A 22,903-nucleotide genomic window follows, 5' to 3' on the forward strand; every position below is an offset into this window, starting at 1 on the left:
TTTGTTCTTTAAAAATGTTTCATGTTGCTTTTTTAGATATTTCTGTGTTGATGTTCTGGTAATCTGTCATTTTATTTTTTCCTGCTATGTCATTTCTCTGCTTTGTTTCTATTGTTTTTGATTCAACTGTGTTTTGATTTTATGTTTTTACCTTTGAGTACCTTAAAACATTATGATTTATTATTGCTACTGTTAATATTGGTGTGGTTATTATTATTATTTATTGTGATTTGATTTTGCTATTGTTATCAGTATGGCTATTAATATTATCGTTAGTTAAAATTACCAATGTAATTATAAGTGAGGTTATTTTTGAATTTTTTATTTATTATTATTATATTTTACTATTTTTACAATTTGAATGGCTATTATTGTTATTTAGTATTACAATTGCTATTATTGTTGTTTATTATTGCTATTATTATTATGGTTATTTTTCATATTTTATGTCATATGATATTCTTGTCTTATGCGCTTGTTAAAATCAGTGAAAATCAAAGAGACTGAAGGAAGATGGTTTGTATGAAATGTATTAATATACATGTTTTTTATTATAGTTGTGAACTTCTTTTTCATGTACTTTTGTTCAAATGAATGATTTGAATATTATGACTTTAATATTATGAAGTATAATGAAATGAATATTATGACTTTAACATTATGAAGTACATATTATGAAATGAACATCATAACTTTAACATAATGATATGAAAGATATGAGTGAACAGGAACTGTGTCTGCAGGTGAGCATATACTCATATATATTTAGTGTATATATGAGCATGTGCTCTTTTATAGGCATGTATATATATATATATATATATATATATATATATATATATATATATATATATATATATATATCATATATATATATATATATATATATATATATATATATATATATATATATATATATATATACTCATATACATAATGTATAAGGACTTGTTTTATCATCTCTCTAGAACTCTTGTAGGAACCGGCTCCTCAGCAGAAGCAGAGAGGAAGATGTTGAACTCCTCTTCCTCCGTGCTGAACGCTAGCTCCGTGCTGAACGCTAGCTCCGCCCTCACAGCCGGCTCCAAGGACAGCTTCTCCAACGCGCTGACCAAGAACACCGTCGCCGTGCTGGTGTGGCTGCTGCTGAGCGTCTGCAACGGCAGCATGGTGCTCACCTTCCTGAGGCACAGGTACACACACACACACACACCTTCCTGAGGCACAGGTACACACACACACCTTCCTGAGGCACAGGTACACACACACACACACCTTCCTGAGGCACAGGTACACACACACACACACCTTCCTGAAGCACAGGTACACACACACACACCTTCCTGAGGCACAGGTACACACACACACACCTTCCTGAAGCACAGGTACACACACACACACACACCTTCCTGAGGCACAGGTACACACACACACACACACACACACACACACACACACCTTCCTGAGGCACAGGCACACACACACACACACCTTCCTGAGGCACAGGTACACACACACACACCTTCCTGAGGCGGACCCCAGTCTGTCCCTCTGACGTTGACCTTTGACCCCAGGCTGTTCTACGAGAACCCGCGGTACATCATGTTCGTCTCCATGGTGCTCAACGACGCCCTGCAGCTCAGCCTGGTCACGGCGCTCTACGTGGTGAGCTACATCTTCAGGAAGATCCACGCCTCCGTCTGCTGCGCCCTGGTGAGCGCTGCTGCACCTTCACCTGTCCTCACCTCACCTGTCTGCACTGTACTTTGGTGCTGGTACCTTTGTGCAAGACTTTTACTTGTAACTGAGTCCTTCCACAGTAGTACTGTTACTTCCCTCAGATCATGACGGCGGTCCTCACCACCCGCTCCACGCCGCTCATCCTGGCCGGCATGGCGTTGGAGCGCTACGTCTCCATCTGCTTCCCTTTGCACTACAGCCACATGTGCACCGTCCCGCGCACCCTCCTCCTCGTCTGCGCCATCCTCGTCCTCACCGCCGCCCCGCCCGTCACCGACCTCCTCATCACCGTCGTCCACGAGCCGCCGAGCTTCTTCCGCACTAACATCTTCTGCGACCACCCGCTTCTCTTCCGCCACCGGTCCATCTACTACAAGAACTGCGTGTTCGACGGCGTGTACCTGTCCTTCGTGACCCTGACGCTGCTCTACACCTACTGCAAGATCATGCTGACGGCTCGCGCCGCCTCCACGGGCCTGGCCTCGGCGAAGAGAGCCAGGAACACCGTGCTGATCCACGGGGTGCAGGTCAGGAGCGGTGATTAGACAGAGATAGAGACAGTGACACAAAGAGAGAGAGAGAGAGAGAGAGAGAGAGAGAGAGAGAGAGAGAGAGAGAGAGAGAGAGAGAGAGAGAGGGGAGATTTGAGACGAGGGCGTCTCATTTCCCGTAGTCCCTTTAGGAGCAATGGAGGTCAACCATTGTTTTAAGTATTATATTCAATTTCCGCTAACAGATCTCCAGAGTTGCGACACTGTGGCCCTTTAAGGATAATAGACGACCAGAACTGTTTAAATACTCTCATACCCAAATGATACTCAGGTGGTTTTAAGAAAATATATCACCTGCAGTTTTTGTACATGTTAAAAAACATGGTGTATTTGAATGTGAATGTTGCTCATTAATAACGGCTAATATTTCCTCTTCCTGCCGTTTCAGCTGCTGCTGTGCATGCTCACCTTCGTGGTTCCTTCCCTTCAGGCGGCTCTCATCTCCTTGTTCCCTCGCTTCAGTCTGGAGATTCGCTACGTCTTCTTCCTGCTCGTCTACATCATCCCCCGTTTCATGAGCCCCGTCATCTACGGGTTTCGTGACGAGCTGTTCAGGAAGTACTGGATCCGGTCCCTGGCTTGTCGCGGCCAACGTAGCGTCGCGGTCAGACCAGTGTTACTGAAAGTCAACCTGTAGGAGTGAATCCACAGCTTCACCTGTTAAAGCTGCAATCTCTCTGCTGACCACCAGGGGGCGACTCCTCTGGTTGTATAGAAGTCTATGCTTCATGTTAAAGCTGCATTCTCTCTCCTGACCCCCAGGGGGCGACCCCTCTGGTTGTATAGAAGTCTACATAAATGACTCTACTTCTCTTTTGAGATGGGGGCGACCAAAACACCGAACTCAAGGCTTTTTACGTCCAATTACAGTCTGTGTGAAATAACCAAATCAGAAAGATAATTTTGAACAAAGCATGATGGGAATGTGTCAATATGTGGTCGGATCAGACTCAATATTAACAAATTCACTTCAACGCACAAAAATAAAGTGATTATATAAAACGAAAGAATTAAAAATGTATTTTTGATGGACATACAAAAATTTCTTCTTTTAAATAAATGGATCAGAAATGCATGAATATATGTATTTCAATTACTTCAGACTGTATTTATTTGACTTGACGACTTGCCTTGGACTAGTGACTAAAGACTTGTTTTGGACTAGTGACCAAAGACTTGCTAGATAAATAGATAGATAATTAAGACACAAAAATAAAAGGCATGAAAAATACTTAATAAACACAAAACAAAATGTGCAATAATGCAAGTGTATATGCAGTGTATATGAAGTGTATATAAGTATATCAGTGAAATAAACTAAACAAGGGTTATTGATGTTGGTCTGACCAAAGGTGATTTATTGTAAAGACACTAAACTAAGACACTATCAATTTATTGATTTTGTTATTTATATTTACTTTGATATTATTTGTATTGTTGTTACTCTTCATTTATTTATTTACAGACAGTTATTCAAGAATAAATATATGACACACTTTCATTCATGCTCACAAACACTTTGAAACTTTTTAACTTCATAACAATTTGCATAGCTATAAATAATTATATATAAAATATAACGAGGGAAAAGACCTGCAGGTTCTGGCCACTAGAGGGAGCCCGCATCACATTCATGATGTAAAACACAAACATGAAATATGAATTAATAAACAAATACATATACAGGTATGAAATGTTTTTAATGAACTGGGATATTTAGCTTTTGCTTTTCCATATAAACTCATAAAGTTTGTGGTTTATAGAAAAAAATTAATACAAAATAAACACCTCATTATTGTTTTATTCTCTTTAAAGAGAATAAACGAAGACATCTCCCTGGATATTGGAGGATTATTTATTACATTACGACTACAGCAGAGATGTTATGAATAAGTCTGTGAAGACAGGAGTTATAAAAACAACACGAGGCAGAATTATTTATTCATTTATGGATGAAAAAATAACGACTAAAACCTTAATACCTGGTCATAAAACCAACTGTCCGTGTTTAAAGCTATTTATAGTTCGGAGACGCTCGTGTGACGGAAAAAGACGAAGACCGGCTCGGAGGGCGCGGACTCAGCTGTGAGCTCAACACTTTGCTGAAGCAGGCAGGAGGACGGCTCTCCTCTCTCTCCTCTGCTCTCTGGTCTCTCGGGTTCAGGAGGAAGGAACTCTTGAAAGCGCTTCATGGGTTGAAGAAGTCGCGAGGAAGACGCTGATCCGGTGATGAAGGAGCGTCGTGATCAAACTCACAGGTGAAATGTTTTAATAATAATAGACTCATGACTAGAGGTTGAGGCATTTGTCCCCTGCTGAGATTCCTGAATTATAGATCACTTTATTTCTGTAGGTGCACGCACCTCGAGTCATTATATATATATATATATATATATATATATATATATATATATATATATATATATATATATATATGTGTGTGTGTGTGTGTGTGTGTGTGTATTATTTACATGAATGCAGATTATGTAAATTAATATGTTGAATATGAAACAATCCACTGTTATGTTTCAGTGTCACCGGCAATACATGAAGACAGATCTGTAATCTCAGGTTAAGAAGCTGCAGGAAGAGAAACTCAAAGACTCAAAGCCTAAGACACCTAGAGACTCTGAGACTCAAAAATTCAGAGACTCAGGGACTCGGACTCAAAGACTCAGAGATTTTGACTTAGACACTCAAAGACTAAGACGCTCAAAGCTTCAGGTGCAGATCAGACTCAGGTGCCGTCGGGCCGCATCAGGTTACTGGCTCTTCCTTAACGTCATTATGACATTACAGCTACACTTTACTGCAGCGGGGCACTTCCTGCTCCACGAGGCAGCACCTCCTCCTTCCCTGACCCGAACATCTAACGATCATATTTGAACTAAATTGAATCAACATTCGCCAACTGAAGTGCGTTTCTGGCACTAATACTGACACTGTGCAGTAAAAATAGCATTCCAGGATCTATTTGTGTTTTCAACTCCATCTCAAGTTTCTATCCCCTGTAACGTTGAGAGGAAGTAGATCCGCGTGCAGGTGTATTGATCTGAACAGTGAACGCCCGCTGGCTCTCGGCCAACGCTCTGCGTCTCGTCCACCAATCAGAGGCTGGCGTCCGGCCCGCACAGCGCTTAGCAGATTGGATGCAGTCAGAGAGGCTTCATCCCGCCGGAGAGGGAACAACCGCTCCGGCTTCTCCTGCCACAAAGTCCTGAAGCCGCTTGTCTCCTGGAGTTTGAGGACGAGCTCGTGGCGTCCGGCGTCTCCAGCAGGTAGCCATGGTGACGGAGCGCCTGCCCGGCTGGGCCCGGCAGGACCCGAACCCGGACCGGGACCGGGGTCTGGTCCACGTGAACGTCGGCGGCCTCAAGAGGAGCCTGTGCTCCAGCACGTTGAGGAAATTCCCAGATACGCGACTGGGAAAGCTGCTGTCGTGTGACTCCGAGGAGGCCATTCTGCAGGTGGGTGGAGGAGGCGGGGCTTGAGCACCCTCTGGCTCCGCCCCCCCCCCCTGACCCTCTGGAACCTTTTGCTCTCTCCCCCTTGCAGGTGTGCGACGACTACGACGTGCAGCGCGAGGAGTTTTATTTCGACAGGAACCCAGGTCTGTTCCCTTACGTGCTCCACTTCTACCGGACGGGGAAGCTGCACATCATGGACGAGCTGTGCGTCTTCTCCTTCAGGTCCGGCCTCCCGCTCATGCTGCACTCACAGCAAACGCGTTGCAAATTTGTCACTCGAGTAAATTACATGCAAAGTCAATGCACAGATGCAAAAAAGCTAATTTTCCGCCGGAATTTTTGCCCAAACGTCATATGAGTAGTATATGTATGGACCACCTTCCTCCTTCCGCCGCTGCATGTCGGCAGAAGGAGGTAGAGAGGATAGGGCTCTACTCCACCCGGCCTTGACGTGCCGCATGTGTCCCCTCAGCCAGGAGATCGAGTACTGGGGCATCAACGAGTTCTTCCTGGACGGCTGCTGCAGCTACCGCTACCACGACCGCAAGCTGGAGAGCCGGCGCCGCAGCTGGGACGACGACAGCGACGTGAGCAGCGAGGACGAGAGCGTGGACGAGATCTCGGACCTGAACAGGTGAGGGGAGGGTCGTGACCTTTGACCTTCGCATTTGACCTCTCCGTGGAGAGGGAGGCGTCGACGGTGTCCGGGCTCCGCTCACCGGCGTCCTCTCCGTGCCCACAGGGACATGCTGCACTTCCAGCAGGTCCGCTACGGGAGAACCAGGAAGCTCCTGTGGCTGACGCTGGAGAACCCCAGCTACTCCGTCCCCAGCAAGCTCTTCAGCCTGCTCTCCGTCGGGGTGCTGCTCGCCTCCGTCGCCGCCATGTGCACCAGCAGCCTGCCGGAGTACCAGGTACGGGACGTCCAGTCCAAGTCTTCAGGTCTTTATGTCCTGAGAGACATCCAGTCCAGGTCTGTCGGTCTTTATGTCTTTATGTCCTAAGAGACCTCCAGTCTGGTGTCCAGCAGCCATAAATCCACTTTGGTCCACTTTTTGTCCTCTGTCTTCTGTCTTATGTCCTCTGTCCTCTGTTTTATGTCCTCTTTCCTTAGTCCTCTTTCCTCTGTCCTCTGTCCTCTGACCTCTGTCCTCTGTATTATGTCCTCTTTTCTCTGCCCTCTGAGTTCTGTCTTATGTCCTCTGACCTCTGTCCTCTGTCTTCTGTATTCTGTCTTATTTCATCTGACCTCTGTCTTATGTCCTCTGTCCTATGTCCTCTGACCTCTGTCCTATGTCCTCTGTCCTCTGTCTTACGTCCTCTATCCCCTAACCTCTGACCTCTGTCCTCTCAGATGTTTGACGATGAAGGGAAGGTGATGGAGGACCCCACCATGCAGGCTCTGGAGGTCTTCTGCACCTGCTGGTTCACCTTCGAGGTGAGAGGAAGAGTACTGGTGGTACTACTGGTGATACTACTTGTGATACTGGTGGTACTACTGGTTATACTACTAGTGGTACTTCAGGTGATACTGGTGCACTGAGCCTCGGCTGTGGTTCCAGGTGGTGACTCGGCTGCTGCTGGCTCCCAACAAGAGGAAGTTCTTCCTTCAGCCTCTGAACATCATAGACATTGTGTCGGTGGCTCCGGTCTACGTCACGCTGCTGTCTGACCTCACACTGGGACCAGAGTCTGAACTGGGAGTGCTGGGACAGCTCATACAGGTTCATGTACTTCCTGTTATTTCACAGATACAATAGGCATGTACGCACGTGCCATGCAATATGAAGATGTTCAATAACATCATTGATGTTCTTCTGAAATATGAATATCAGAAACATCCAGTGGGGGAAGTATTCACAGCCTTTAGTGAAGTACTACGAATACTACTGGTACTGACAGTAATCATACAAAGATCATTCAAAGTAATGTTCTTTTATATAATAATACATTATTTATTATAATAATAATAAGTACAATAAACTGTATTTGCATAGATAGATAGATAGATGGATGGATGGATGGATGGATGGATGGATGGATGGATGGATGGATGGATGGATGGATATGTATAAAGCGTCTGTGTCTCTCAGGTGTTCAGGTTGATGAAGGTCTTCAGGGTTTTGAAGTTGACTCGACACTCGACAGGTCTACGGTCTCTGGGAGCGACTCTCCGGGTGAGTCTGTCTGTCTGTCTGTCTGCCTGTCTGTTTGTCAACATGTCTGTGTCTCCTTCAGGTCAGGAACAATGTCTCCAGATGAGATTTAAAGGAGGCGACATGATGTCCTCTCATAATGTTGTTACTCTGAGAACCTGAGAGTCACATTACATCTGTTGCTGAGGAGGAGGAGGAGGAGGAGGAGGAGGAGAAGGAGGAGAAAAAGGAGGAGGAGGAGGAGGAGGAAGAGGAGGAGGAGATGTTTTGATTGTCGTATGCACAGCTAACAGACAGTTACTCCAGACAATGAAAAACTGTTTCATACCTGTGACGCTGAGGCTCCGCCCCTCTCTGCAGCACAGTTACCGTGAGGTCGGCATCCTGCTGCTCTACCTGGCTGTGGGCGTGTCCGTCTTCTCTGGGATCGCCTACACCGCCGAGTACGAGGAGGTGACGCCCACATCCCACCTGTCAGAGTACCTGTCAGAGTACTAGTGAGAGTACTAGTCAGAGTACCAAATTAAATATTTTGTATTTGGTTGTTCCCGCCTTAATGTAGCTTTACAACGTGCATCAGGTCTCTACGTGAAGCTGAGATTTATGTCAATCTGATGCCGTTTGTCGCTTAACGCGCATTTTCTTTTCTTCAAGTAGGCGGCGCTTTGACTGAGAGTTAAAATAGGCGTGTCAATATCTTCAGGTCATGACCTTTAGTAAGCACGACAAGTCTGAAGCCAAGTGGAGGAAAAAAGTGATTTACTGTGGCGCCCCCTAGTGTTTAAATCGCTTTACTGAAAAGTATTGAAAAACAAGACATGCCCCTCAGAGGTTAATTGGTCGTTATCTCCTCAACAATGAGATATCAAAAAGCTTTGATAATAAAGCTTCACTCAGGATGCACAGCGAGTTTAGAATGAACCGGACCAAACACAGGAGAAACTAACAATCACGTGTGTTTCACTAAATTCAAAATGGCGGAAAATCTAAGCGGGTGGAGTTTATGAATCTGGGAGGCTTTTATGTAGAGCAGGTGGATGGACATGTGTGAATGTTTTCAAGTCTAGGGGGCGCTAGAGAGCCTTTCAAAATGTCTATTTTCACCAGGCCTGACACGCATACAACATGTTGTGACTTTTCGAGTATGACACGCACCACGAATATGCAGCTAAAGATCTAAAATAAAAATCATAAAAATGATTACAAAAAACCTCTGAATCTCCATAATAACAACAATAAGGTGTCGTGTTACAAGAGTGCATTCTTGTTGTTGTCCTTGTTGTTGTTGTCGTGCCTCTGAGCCCTGTGTTGTGTGTCCTTGAGGGTGTGGGTCTGGACACCATCCCGGCCTGCTGGTGGTGGGGCACGGTCAGCATGACCACGGTGGGCTACGGGGACGTGGTGCCCGTCACCATAGCCGGAAAGCTGGCGGCCGGCGGCTGCATTCTGGGCGGCACCCTGGTGGTGGCGCTGCCCATCACCATCATCTTCAACAAGTTCTCCCACTTCTACCGGAGGCAGAAGGCCCTGGAGGCGTCGGTGAGGAACAACCACCGCAGGAAGATGAAGATTAGCTGCGAGAACCAGCCCGAGGAAGACGAGGAGGACGAAGAGGAGGACGACGAGGGCAGCCGGTGTCTGGGCGAGGACGACGACACCGACGACATGGAGGACGACATGCAGGACGAGGACGACGGAGGCGTGGTCAACTACAGCTACGTGGAACACCCGTCCTCCTCGTCTTCCTCGTCCATGCTTAGGAGGAAGATGCGGCTGGAGGGTCACGTGACCCAATGAGGATTATTGATGACCGAGGAGCCGATCAGATGCCCTCAACGGAAAGTGACATCTGATGCGCGCAAATGAAAAGTACCATGAAGATATTTAACAGTGACGGCGCTAATGATAAATACATTTAGTCCGTAGATCAGTGCAGTTATGCAAATATGTAATCAATAAAGTTATCATGATTTTAATTATAGATCAAACGTATTGATCAACTCACAAACTGCACAGCAGTATGTTACATAATTAAAGAGATCCACCTTTGATTGATTATAATAATCTATATTCTGTATTATTTGTAGATATTAAAGTATTTCTTGTTCTGATGTTAATCAGGTTTGATGTTTATCACTGTTTTAGCTTAGCATGTTAGCATGCAGATGATAGGTGATTATCAATAAACAGCTGAAAGCATTAAACACGTTAACATGTAGACAGTGCTGTGATGAATAAAGTCTGCAGGTTTCATCCTCTGGGGATCATGAATGAATTGAAACAGAAGCTAACATGGCTAACGCTAGCATGGCTAACGCTAGCATGGCGTAGACGTTTATTTATTAGTCAAAGGATTAAAGACGCGTTTCCTCCTCTGTACTGGATTTAAGTACATTTAGTACTTCTTACTTTAAGTACTTCAAGTTTTTCATTACACTTTGTTTCTTTCAGAGGAAATAAAATGCTGATTTGACATTAATAAGAATGACACCACTATCTAGGACCTTTCCTTGCAATATGATAAAAATACATAAATATATGTATAATACATAATACTCTTCAGTAAATACTTCATATTGTCTCATATTAGCAGCAATAGAAGTTAAATATGAAAATACTTTTAAAATCAAAACATTTTATTTCTGTAAAAACAAACAAGAGGTTTAAATTTCTTTTTTAATTTTTATATTCGACAAACAAAACCAGAACAAACACACAAAGCAAACATGAGACTCAATATGACCTCCAGAAACAGGAAGTGTGTCGCCAGAGGAACGTTTTGATGCATAAAACGTTCTTTTCTTTCTTATGGAAGTCGTTTTGTTTACCATGAAACGCGAGTAAATGTCTGCAGAGACGTTTGAGCTCCTGGAGACGGGTCAGTGGACCGAGAGACGACGTGACCGTTTGTTTCAGGATCTCACATCTTTACAGACGGATGACGACGCGTCTCATGGCCTCATGATGGCTGAACATCACAGCAAGAGTCGTTTATAAAAACAAAGAAACAAACGGTTCCGGTGACCAGCAGCTCGCTGCTGCTTCACAGGACATGAAAAACTATAAAGCTTTGTTTGTAACAGAATATGAAAAAGAGTTTAAACAGCATCTGGATTCATTGACTTTAACATATCTTAATATAACTTAGAGAAAAGTTTGGGATGAAACTCTTCAACTGTAATCAGAATATACAAATACAGCCAGAAGTCTTTTATTTACATCCTGTATCAAACTATCTGCTGCGACTATCTTTATCTCTATTTCTACCTCTACATATATCTCTACCTTTACCCTTAGTTAAAGTTCTACCTCTACACCTGAGTTCTACAACCTGAGAGCTGCTTCGGTTCTGAAGCTACGTAGAAAAATAAATCTGTTTCGGTTCTGTGGAGAAGAACATGAGGGAGGAGCGGAAGCTTCAGGCTACAGCATCAGGCTACAGATTCAAGATACAGATTCATGCAGAAGCATCAGACCACAGCTTCAAACAATAGCTTAAGGCTACAGCTTCATGCTACAGCTTCATGCTACAGCATGCTGACTCTTTGGGGAGTAATCTCATTCGGAGCAGTTTCAAACTAATAAATCATAAATCTGTGGCTTTTGTTTTCTTCAGTAAGAAACAGATGCAGGCCTCTGGAATACAAAAATAAACACCAAAGTGAACAGTCAAGTTTCCATCCAATAGATTCCCTAAAAGCCTTTTCACCACGTTGACCCTTTAAAAGGAAGAAGAGCTCAACGAGCGACAGCAGCAGCTTCACGAGGTCGTTCAAGAGGAACGGACGATGTTAACACAGGACAGTAAAGTTTGTTTTTCATGCAGCAGAAGTTTAGAAATCTAATCAAGTAGAAATACAACATGATGAATTGTGAGCTTTGAAGACGGTGTGTATCCAGCGCTCTACGAAGGAAGTACACATGGACTATTATAAAATGTTTTATGATCCAGTCTGAAGTCTCCAGAGACGTTCAGTGAGCTATCCATCCGGATTAAACAGTTTGGTTCCTCAACGTTTAGGGTTACGGTCAAAAGAGGAACGTCTCCAGAAGGTTTCCAGACGTTTTGTACCTTTGAGAACAAGTGACACTGTACCTTTAAGAACAAGTGACACTGTACCTTTAAGAACAAGTGACACTGTACCTTTGAGAACAAGTCACACTGTTCCTTTGAGAACAAGTCACACTGTTCCTTTGAGAACTAGTCACACTGTTCCTTTGAGAACTAGTCACACTGTACTTTTAAGAACAAGTGACACTGTACCTTTAAGAACAAGTGACACTGTACCTTTAAGAACAAGTCATACTGTTCCTTTAAGAGGAAAAAACGTCTCTGTGTTTAAAGAGAAAGTAACAAAGCTGAAATAAAGAGAGAAGATCTGGAGACCAGATCAGCTGCTGACGGACTGGAGATCAAACGTCGTGGTCGTCATGAAGTTCTTCCTTTTGTTCCTCTTCCTCTTCTTGTTCTTCTTCGTTGGTTTGACCACCAGACGTCTCCTCAGTGCCAGGAGGTCCTGCTAATGATGAGGAGGTCCGGTTGCTCCTCAGAAGTTCTGCTGCCGGCGCTTCTTGGCCTCGATGGCGTCCAGGATGGGCTGCCTCTTAGTCTGGTAGCGCTGCCGGATCTCCTCAATCTCCTGCTCCATCTGCGGGTCCAGAGAGGCCAGACGCAGCCGCAGATCCTCCACTGACCACGAGCTCACCTGCACAGAACCAGAGAGAACCCGTTTTTATTGACCGCGAACCTCACCCACTTCGTTCTGGAGGTCTGATTGATGCCTAACCCCATAGCCTCTAACCCCATAGCCTCGAACCCCATAGCCTCGAACCCCATAGCCTCGAACCCTATAACCCCATAACATTTAACCCTATAACCTCTAATCCCCTAACCCCTAACCCCCTAATCTCTAACCCCATAACATCTAACCCCTTAATCTCTAATCCCATAACATCTAACCCCCTAATCTCTAACCCTATAACATCTAACCCCCTAACCTCTAACCCCCTAATCTCTAACCCCCTAATCTCTAACCCTATAAACTCTAATCCCATAACATATAACCCCCTAATCTCTAACCCTATAACATCTAACCCCATAACATCTAACCCCCTAACCTCTAACCCCATAATATCTAACCCCCTAATCTCTAACCCCAAAAGATCTAACCCTATATCCTCTAACCCCATAACCTCTAACCCCATAAAGGACCGGTATATAACGGGCTCAGAAGAGTATAAACAAATATATCCGTCCTCCATGATGCCTTCAAAGACCCGTTAATGGACACTTAGGAAAATCTTTAGCCTAAACTAAAAATAGCTCCAGCGATGACCAAAAGGTGCTCGAGACCCCCCGGGGGGATTCCTCCTCTCAGCTCTTACCAGCAGCACTCTGGGTCTTCATTACCCAGAAGCACTGGAGCTCAAGTAAAGAAGAGTAAGAAAAGTAAGTAGGAGCTAAAGCTGAAGGGGAACCCGTGGTGGTCGGACCTTCCCTCTCCCAATGGTTATGAAACGTAGAACATAGAACTCTGCAGTTCTCTTTAGAGAACACGTTCCCTCTGAACCAACATGTAGGATTAAGACCCTTAGCGTTGTTTACAGGACAGATGCTCATGCACAGCGCCAGCATCAGAGGATAAGTGCAACCAGCAACTATTTATACCACCGACTCACTTCATAAATAATGCTAATAACACACAATAATAATTTAACCTTCACGTCTGGGTCTGTTAAATAAAGGAAGGATGGAGCGAAGGAGTGACAGAAAACAAGGAAACCAATGAGGGAGGATACAAGTAGAACAATTGAAGATTTTTTTCTTCTTCTCCTAAATAATAGATGGTAGTGCTTTCTTCCACATGTTCTAAGCTGCACTATAACACTATATAGTATATACTATAACACAAAATACTATAACATTATATAATACATAGTATAACACCATATATTGTATACTATAACATTACATATGTTACACTACAACACTATTACACTAGATATTATAACAATAACTGGGGTCTCTCAGGGCTCCGTCCTGGGTCCTCTCATCTTCTCTCTGCACACCAACTCTCTCTCTCTTTCTGTGTCATTCACTTTTCCTACATCTTCTGGCACAAACTAAACACTTATTTTCTGACTACAGCTTGAATAAAGAAAGCAGCATTTTAGTCGCACTCTGAGGACACTTAGTGATAGCACTTTGTAGTTGTGTCTTCTTAAGGAAATCATACTTTCTTTATTCTTGTTGTTCTCACGGTTGAATGCAATAGACAGACGCACTATAAATATAAATATAAATATATATATATATATATATATATATATATATATATATATATATATATATATATATATATATATATATATAAAATGAATGAACGTAAACATAACTGTCTTCATATCAGGGTGCTATGAGGAGTTAGCTTCTACACACATGACCTCACACTGTGAGGAAGAGCACGATGAAGAGACGCTTTTTAAATAACGACAGTAAAAAAACATCTGGAACCAAAGATACCAAAATAGCCGAGTGGACAGATCTAAAATTAAACCCAGTGGACATGAAGCTGCTCGACGTGCTCCAAATATCAGAACATGTTTTTCATCCACACATTTACAATAAAACCCTCTCACACGTTTTCTGATTTACTGAACTGTGTTTGCACAGAGGTTACTTCTTATTATATATACATATAATACTTATATCTCCTTTAAACGGAGTAACCATTTAAACTCTCATGACATTTCCATCCAAAGAAGCTCTTTATGTAATTTACTTATCAATGATCAGGACGACGAGGGTAGTTGTCACAACGTGAGAAGTCTTTGTCTCAAACCACCTTTCCGTCTCTTTGTCTTTATGTCTCTCAGACTCTTTGTTTCTCTGTATCTCTGTCTCTTTGTCTCTGTGTCTCTAAGTATCTTTGACTTTGTCTCTCTGAATTGTTGTATCTCTGACTCTTTGTCTACGGCATGATGTCAGAGAGGAGACAAAGACCCAAAGTGAGGCTACAAAAATAATCAAAAAGAACCAATAAGAGTCTTGAGTTCTAGTTTCAATAAAACCTTAAAGCCTTAAAGATACTCCTACTACTCATATTATTATAATACATTATATAATATACATAATACACACACACACAGGTTACTCACCACTTCAAGGTCTCCTTCGTTGGCCGGTATGCGGTTGTCTGCGTTGGTCCTTCCTCCTCCTCCACCATCTCCCTGGATGTTGGCCTCCTTCTCTTTCTGCTCAAAGTACTCGAGGAAGGACGGCTTGGCGGGCTGCATCGTCTCGTCTCTCCCTGGAAGACATTGAGTTCAAGACGCCGGCTTAGAAACCACAGAATTCCTGTATTATATGTGACTTTATTAACATTTACGGTTGGTTACCAGGCGACTCCTCTGGTTGTATAGAAGTCTGTGCTTCATGTGTTAAAGCTGCATTCTCTCTCCTGACCACCAGGGGGCAACTCCTCTGGTTGTATAGAAGTTTGTGCTTCATAACCATGTGGAGCTTCAGCTTCAGTAAAACTTGTGGAAACATGTCGGATATTTACATTCTACTGTTTCCCAGTCTTTCTGTTTCATGATGTCATGATAAGAGTTCTTTGCACGAAAGATGGGTTCTAGTGCTGTGCTGCTGTCCGGATGGTTCTGGTTCCACACAGCACTAGAGGGGTTCAGCGGGTCTAGACCTGATGTCCACATGAAGAGGCTCACAGCCAATAACTGATCACTGGGACTAAAAGCTTTTTATTATTCAACACCAAGAGATCAATATCTGATCCTCAAGACCTGCAGACCAGACTGTCAGTGACACACACACACACACACACACACACACACACACACACACACACACACACACACACACACACACACACACACACACACACACACACACACACACACACACACACACTCTGAAGGATACTAACATAATTATAAACTCTAAATGTTAATGCAGTTTGAACTGCAGAGGAGATCCATACTAACTCAATGAGAACATCAGAGAGGAAATTGTGTGTGTGTGTGTGTGTGTGTGTGTACTTATATTTATAACTGTGTGTGTGTGCTTATATTCATGACTGTGTGTGTGTGTGTGTACTCATATTTATGAGTGTGTGTGTGTGTGTGTACTTGTATTTATGACTGTGTGTGTCACACACAGTCGTCGTGTGTTGAAGCTACGGGGCAGGAGCTTAAATATCATCACATGTCACATCATCTCTCTCTCACACACACACACAGACACACACAGACACACACACACACACACACACACACACACACACACACACACACACACACACACACACACACACACACACACACACACGGCGCCACTGCTCCCTCTACTGGAGGAAGAACAAACTGCTGGATGGTGGACACAGAATCCCCCTGTACTGGATATTTCTCGGGTTTAGGACCAACGACAGAAGAACCGGCTCATGGGTTAGAACACTCCTCTCAGAACCAATGCTTACGCTTCATGGTGCCGGCCTCTTCCTCCTCCTCGTCATCAGAGTTGATGACCATAGTTCCCAGCAGGGACCGCATGGTTCCCTCGTCCTCGTCGAGGGCGATCATGGTCCGGGCCGTGCCGCCGAGGGAACCGGCCAGCGAGCCGGCGGCGCGGACGGTTCCCAGGTCGCCCGTTCCCGCCCGCACCATCGTGCCCTGGTCCACCTCGTCTTCATCCTGGAACACGGGCGGAGAACGTCATGACACATTCAGGAGAACGTCAAGACACAGGTTCTACTGGTGTCATGCTCTACTGGTGTCATGCTCTACTGGTCTCATGCTCTACTGGTCTCATGCTCTACTGGTCTCATGCTCTACTGGTCTCATGTTCTACGAGAGGTACCGTGGTCAGGTGTTGCCGTTCTTTACCGAGTTCTCTTCGTCTTCCTGCTCTCTCTGCTCTGCTTCCTCTTGTCTCTTCAGTTTGATCTCCATGGCGTCTGTGATGAGAGCTCTGAGGATGGAGCTGGGCTTAGCCGCCCGGATGAAGGGATGCTGGGGGGAGGGGCCAGAACACATGTCTATAAACATCTATGTTACCTGTAACACCTGTATATAAAGCACCTCTTTAAAGTTACCTGTAACACCTGTATACAAACCATCTCTATGAAGTTACCTGTAACAGCTGTGTGGCCGTCGCTCTGTTTTCAGGGTTTTTCACCAAACACTGGCTGACGAAGTCCTGGAACGACGGAGACCAGAGATCCGGGGTCCTGAACGTCGGTGGGGGGTTGGTGGGGATCATGAAGATGGCCTGGAGGAGTGACAACTTTAGCGTAGCCTAGGACTGACAATGTTGGTGTAGCTTAGCATTGAAAATGTTAGAGTAGCCTAGCACTGAAAAATGTAGCATTCTTTAGGACCTATTGTTAGCACAGCCTAGCACCGATTGTTAGCGTAGCCTAGCACCGATCGAACCAAATGTCATTCTCAAAACAAGCGTTTTTTAAAAGGCTTGTCGTTGTGTGCAGAGAACCAACAAAACACAAGGTCAGACTTTTCAACAAAAGGGCATCATTCTGTAGTTACTTCAGCCTCCTCTTGTATCTGTTCATTGCCATTAAATCCCGGCCTCAACGTCTCCACACACACACATGCGGAGAAGTGACCCTCTCACCCTCATGGGGTGGATGTCGGCGTAGGGCGGCTTCCCCTCAGACATCTCAATGGCCGTGATCCCCAGAGACCAGATGTCAGCCACGCAGTTATAGCCGATCTCCTGGATGACCTCCGGCGCCATCCAGAACGGCGTGCCGATGACCGTGTTCCTCTTCGCCATGGTGTCCTGAGAAAGAGGAGGAGAGCAGGGTCCATACACATGCCGACCAATGGATTTACTTGACTTTGAGACATCCTGTTGGGTACTTTTAGGGTTTAGTTGTCCACCACATTTATAACACACATGACACATGTCTCCTTGTGTCCTCTGTCCTCACTGTGAGTTGTCCCGCCACTCCGAAGTCGGCCAGCTTGGCCTGCCCCTCTGCATTCAGCAGGATGTTTCCTGCCTTGATGTCTCTGTGGATCTTCCTCATGAAGTGAAGATACTCCAGACCCTTTAGGGTGGACTGCAGGATGGTGGCGATCTCCTCCTCTGTGATCTACACACACAATCAGAGCTCAGTGTATAACTGTGTGTGTGTGTGTGTGTGTATATATGTGTGTGTGTGTGTGTGTGTGTGTGTGTGTGTTACCGTCTTGTTGCGTATCCTGATGATGTCAGAGACCGATCCGGCTCCACAGTACTCCATGACGATCCAGAGGTCGCTGTTCTTGAAGTAGCTGCCGTAGTAGCGCACCACATGAGGACTGAACACAGGAAGTAGAACCTTTAAATTCCATCCTCAGCTCGTCAATGACCTCAGCGATCACCTCTCATTGATTAGCTCTGATCATGTGATCAAATACGTTTATGCACATCGATCTACTACAGGATAGCTCACAGGGAGAGGGCCGATGCTAATGTCAGCTTGAGTTTCAGAGCAAGAAGACCGATGCTAATGTTAGCCTGTGTTTCACAGGAAGAGGACCGAGGCTTATATTAGCTCATGCTTCACAGGAAGAGGACCACAGAGGACTTCCTGCCTCGTGAACCAGCGTACCTGTTACACTGCTGCATGATGGAGATCTCCTTGATGATCTCCTGCAGGTCGGACTCCACAGGAACCTGCTTGATGGCGACGATCTCCCCGGTCTCTTTATAATGGGCTTTGAACACACAGCCATACGACCTGCAGACAGGGGAGGAGGGGTCACATGTCAACAAGGTAAACCTGGTCCGGCTCCCACAGTTAGAGGAGTTAACCTCTTTACTTTGAATGGAATCTACTTATATTGTTGTTGACTAAAGCTGTGAAATACAAGATCGATTTAAATATAGTTTAGATATCATATCAACATCTTCCTGTTAATGCTGTCTAATACTGTCTAATCTTGTCTAATCCTGTCTAATACTGTCTAATCTTGTCCAATCCTGTCTAAAACGGTCTAATCCTGTTTAATTCTGTTTAATCCTGCACATCACAGTCTCACAATAAAGTCACAACAGGTATCTCCTTGTAAGGTTAACTTCCATGAACAAGTGACATCATGTGACTGCGTTTCTGAGGTTTGTTCCAGTTCAAACTGCTGGAGGTTCTGAGGGGGAACATGAACAACTTCCTGCTGATGATGATATGAGGGAAATGAGTCCAAAAGGTCTCCTGGTGTGTGCAGAGACGAACTGAAGACAGACTATCTCCCTCTGAAAGTCCCCAACAAGTCCCCCACAAGGTTTTAACCTGTCCCAACAAGTCCCCAGGAGGTTTTAATCTGTCCCAACAAGTCCCCAGGAGGTTTTAATCTGTCCCAACAAGTCCCCAGGAGGTTTTAATCTGTCCCAACAAGTCCCCAGGAGGTTTTAATCTGTCCCAACAAGTCCCCAGGAGGTTTTAATCTGTCCCAACAAGTCCCCAGGAGGCTTTTACCTGTGAAAGCTTTGTGGTTCACTTTGACTAGAGAATACGTGGAGGACTTCCTGTCCCAGACACACATCACTCTGATAAAAAGACTAACGCAGACCAATATCAGGTCATGCTGATGAGGAACTTCCGTCTATCAGCTGTCAACATCTGACACACACGCAAACACACATGCGCGCACACGCGCACACACACACACACACACACACACACAAACCAACCGCTCTGAACAGGAAGTGTGTTGGGGAACAGGAAGTGAGGGGGCGTGTTTTTGAGGACTCACCCTTCACCCAACTTCTCCAGGACGTCAAATACCTCCTCTGGCTGCTTGGTGAGACTGTCCTCACTCAGCTTCTTCAGCTGTCTGCAGGGGGACAGACAGACAGACAGGGAGACAGACAACAGGCAGGCAGGCAGGCAGGCAAGGAGAGACAGACAGACAGACAGACAGACAGACAGACAGACAGACAGACAGACAGACAGACAGGCAGGCAGGCAGACAAGGAGGACAGAGAGACTTTCATTATTCAACTTAACACCAGCATGTATCACAGGAATCAGTAAATAAGTTATTGATCAGGAGTTTCACGTCATTACTCAGAGTTCTAAACACCAACAAATGTAGACTGAAGCAGAACATTTACAGGAACATAGAATAAACCACAGAACCATAGAACTACTGAACCATAGAACCACTGAAACATAGAACTATAGAACCACAGAACCACATACCTAGAGAACCACAGACCTACATAACCACAGACCTACAGAACAACAGACCTACAGAACAACAGACCCACAGAACCACAGGGTTGACAAGTCCAGATAAAACACAAACCAGAACCAAACCCATCTCAGACACAGAGTCCAGAAGCCAATCACAGACCTGGCTGAGTTCTGTCGTCTGTTCTGTTTCTGGACATTAACGAGCTCGTAAACAATAAACAATAAAAGATCTTTGGGAGACGACGGTCTGTCTGTAGAAACCAAGGTTTGACCTGCTGATGACCTAGAACCTGCATCTCAAGGTCAACTAGTGTGTGTGTCTGTGTGTGTATATGTGGACGTCTATATGTGGGTTTTTGTTTATGGGTGTTTCTGTGTTTGCGTGTGTCTGTTTATGTATGCTACTATGTGTGTCTGCATGTGTGTCTGTGGACACACACCATATGTTTACTTCACTAGTTACTTCTTCTTCCCTGTGATGTGGATCCTTGTTCTGTCCTCCACAAATCAGTGTTTCCTAGACATGATAGTGGGCCGCCCCTTACAGACCGAGAGAACCACAGACCTACAGAAGCACAGACAAACAGAACTAGACCTAGAAAACCACAGACATACAGAACCACAGACCGACACAACTAGACCTACAGAACCCCAGACCTAGAGAACTACACTTAGAGAACCACTGACATAGAAAACCACAGATGTAGAAAACCACAGACCTACATAACTAGACATATAGAACCACAGACCTACAGAACCACATATCTACAAAACCACATACCTAGAAAACCACAGACCTACAGAACCACAGACTAGAAAACCACAGACCAACAGAACTAGACCTACAGAACTACATAACTAGACCTAGAGAACCACAAACTAGAAAACCACATACTTAGAGAACCACAGACAAATAGAACTAGACCTACCGGACCACAGACCAACAGAACCACAGACCTACAGAACTAGACCTTGAGAACCACAGACCTAGAAAACCACAGAACTACAGAGAGAACCACAGACTGAGAGAACTAAACCGAGAGAACCAGACTTAGAAAACCACAGACCTACAGAATCACAGACCAACAGAACTAGACCTACAGAACCACATAACCACAGACCAAGAGAACCACAGATTTACAGAACAGAGCTAATATGAACTACTTTACATTATTTTGATGAATATAATCTGACTAAGGTAGAGGAGTAAAAGTATTCAAGTGATGTACAAGTACCTCAAAGTAAAACTACAGTCCAGTACTAGGTTACTTCCTGTATTGGTTGTCTGGTTACTATGGGAACAGGAAACCAGACGATCAATGATTGATGATCAATGAGTTCTCTTCAGCATCACGTTACCTGCGCGGGTGATTCCTCATCTGGACTTTGTCCTGGTTCTCCATGGTGTCCTCCTCTAGACCTGACCTCTTCTAGACCTCCTCTAGACCTGTCCTCCTCTAGACCTGTCTTCTTCTGGACCACTTATAGACCTGTCCTCCTCTAGACCTGTCCTCCTCTAGACCACTTATAGACCTGTCCTCCTCTACACCTGTCTTCTTCTGGACCACTTCTAGACCTGTCCTCCTCTGGACCACTTCTAGACCTGTCGTCCTCTCGACCTGTCCTCCTCTGGACCACTTATAGACCTGTCTTCCTCTAGACCTGTCCTTCTTTGGACCACTTTTAGACCTGTCTTCAGCTAGACCTGTCCTCCTCTAGACTCTTTTCTAGACCTGTCCTCTATACCTGTTTTCTTCAAGACCTCTTCCAGACCTGTCCTCCTCTAGACTTAGTTATATCCTCCTCTAGATCTATCCTTTTCTATACCTGGACCTGTCCTCCTCTAGACCTGTCCTCTTCTAGACCTGGACCTGCCCCCCTCTAGAGCAACTCCTGACCTGTCTTGGAACTGTCCACTTCGTCTATGTGGTCTGTTCGTCCCTCGGTTTCTTGATGCTAAGCTAACTAGCGCTAGCCCTGTTAGCCCAGAGACTAGCAGCAGCAGCACCTCGTCCTCTCCTCGTCCCGTTCACCGTGAAGTAGCGTCCGTGAAGCAGCGAGCACCGGAGGCTTGTTCCCCGGGGGGCGGCGTCACCGAGCCGCAGAGCTCACTCCAGAGTCCCGACAACTTCGGACCTGTTTGACGAAACCGCTCCAGCGCTGTTTGAACAGACCAGGAAGTAAAGACAGGGAGGCGGGCCGGACAATGAGTGCAGTACCCGGGGCCACGGCACGGGGGAACTAGAGAGACACCCTGCAGTACACGAGGCCACAGATCGGGAGAGCCAGAGAGACACACAGCCTGCAGTACACGAGGCTACAGCACGGGGAAGCTAAAGAGACACACACCTGCAGTACACGAGGCTACAGCATGGGGGAGCCAGAGAGAAAGCGAACACGAGAACACTGATATACCAGCGAAGAAGTCATCGCACCAGTCAATACACTAATGGCGTGATTATATATATATATATATATATATATATATATATATATATATATATATATATATATATATATATATATACATATATATATACATATATATATATATATATATATATATACATATATATATATATATATATATATATATATATACATATATATATATATATGCATATATATATACATACATATATATATATACATATATATATATATATACACACATATATATATACATATATATATAAATATATATACACATATATATATATGCATATATATATGCATATATATATATATATAAATATATATATATATAAATA

The 22,903-nt window shown here is 44.5% G+C and overlaps 3 protein-coding genes across 3 annotated transcripts; 2 read left to right on the forward strand and 1 right to left on the reverse strand.

Annotated features, from left to right (window-relative positions):
• Window positions 1–1,092: 1,092 nt before the first annotated feature.
• On the forward strand, window positions 1,093–2,928 carry LOC137796103 (odorant receptor 131-2-like). The gene is made up of 4 exons (XM_068593786.1): window positions 1,093–1,193; window positions 1,575–1,713; window positions 1,842–2,267; window positions 2,680–2,928. The coding sequence occupies exons 1-4, from the start codon at window positions 1,168–1,170 to the stop codon at window positions 2,926–2,928; spliced, it is 840 nt and encodes a 279-aa protein (XP_068449887.1). The 5' UTR covers window positions 1,093–1,167.
• A 1,483-nt stretch (window positions 2,929–4,411) lies between these two features.
• On the forward strand, window positions 4,412–10,096 carry si:dkey-43k4.5 (potassium voltage-gated channel subfamily S member 1). Its single transcript, XM_068594115.1, has 10 exons — window positions 4,412–4,549; window positions 5,403–5,758; window positions 5,847–5,980; window positions 6,231–6,392; window positions 6,501–6,672; window positions 7,113–7,196; window positions 7,321–7,482; window positions 7,852–7,935; window positions 8,275–8,367; window positions 9,238–10,096. Exons 2-10 carry the CDS (start codon window positions 5,576–5,578, stop codon window positions 9,709–9,711), a joined length of 1,548 nt encoding a protein of 515 aa, XP_068450216.1. The 5' UTR covers window positions 4,412–4,549; window positions 5,403–5,575; the 3' UTR covers window positions 9,712–10,096.
• A 514-nt stretch (window positions 10,097–10,610) lies between these two features.
• On the reverse strand, window positions 10,611–22,399 carry LOC137796275 (serine/threonine-protein kinase 4-like). The gene is made up of 11 exons (XM_068594116.1): window positions 21,492–22,399; window positions 19,690–19,770; window positions 18,549–18,677; window positions 18,141–18,255; window positions 17,883–18,047; window positions 17,564–17,731; window positions 17,063–17,200; window positions 16,816–16,941; window positions 16,410–16,623; window positions 15,073–15,224; window positions 10,611–12,620 (listed from the first exon to the last, which is right to left on the reverse strand). The coding sequence occupies exons 1-11, from the start codon at window positions 21,533–21,535 to the stop codon at window positions 12,462–12,464; spliced, it is 1,491 nt and encodes a 496-aa protein (XP_068450217.1). The 5' UTR covers window positions 21,536–22,399; the 3' UTR covers window positions 10,611–12,461.
• Between the last annotated feature and the right edge of the window lie 504 nt (window positions 22,400–22,903).

Source organism: Clinocottus analis, unplaced genomic scaffold (assembly GCF_023055335.1).
Source record: "Clinocottus analis isolate CAN_PGR_092001 unplaced genomic scaffold, fCliAna1.0.p SCAF_3, whole genome shotgun sequence".
Taxonomy (NCBI): domain Eukaryota; kingdom Metazoa; phylum Chordata; class Actinopteri; order Perciformes; family Cottidae; genus Clinocottus; species Clinocottus analis.

Coding starts and splice junctions, on each gene's coding strand:
- LOC137796103 (XM_068593786.1), top strand. CDS start 1,168: ATGGTGCTCACCTTCCTGAGGCACAG. Junction 1,194..1,574: donor CTCACCTTCCTGAGGCACAG/GTACACACACAC, acceptor CTTTGACCCCAG/GCTGTTCTACGAGAACCCGC. Junction 2,268..2,679: donor TGCTGATCCACGGGGTGCAG/GTCAGGAGCGGT, acceptor CTGCCGTTTCAG/CTGCTGCTGTGCATGCTCAC.
- si:dkey-43k4.5 (XM_068594115.1), top strand. CDS start 5,576: ATGGTGACGGAGCGCCTGCCCGGCTGGGCCCGGCAGGACCCGAACCCG. Junction 6,393..6,500: donor GAGATCTCGGACCTGAACAG/GTGAGGGGAGGG, acceptor CCGTGCCCACAG/GGACATGCTGCACTTCCAGC. Junction 7,197..7,320: donor CCTGCTGGTTCACCTTCGAG/GTGAGAGGAAGA, acceptor CTGTGGTTCCAG/GTGGTGACTCGGCTGCTGCT.
- LOC137796275 (XM_068594116.1), bottom strand. CDS start 21,535: ATGGAGAACCAGGACAAAGTCCAGATGAGGAATCACCCGCGCAG. Junction 18,678..19,689: donor CTGGAGAAGTTGGGTGAAGG/GTGAGTCCTCAA, acceptor CCCTGTCTGCAG/GTCGTATGGCTGTGTGTTCA. Junction 16,942..17,062: donor CGGCCACACAGCTGTTACAG/GTAACTTCATAG, acceptor CCCTCCCCCCAG/CATCCCTTCATCCGGGCGGC.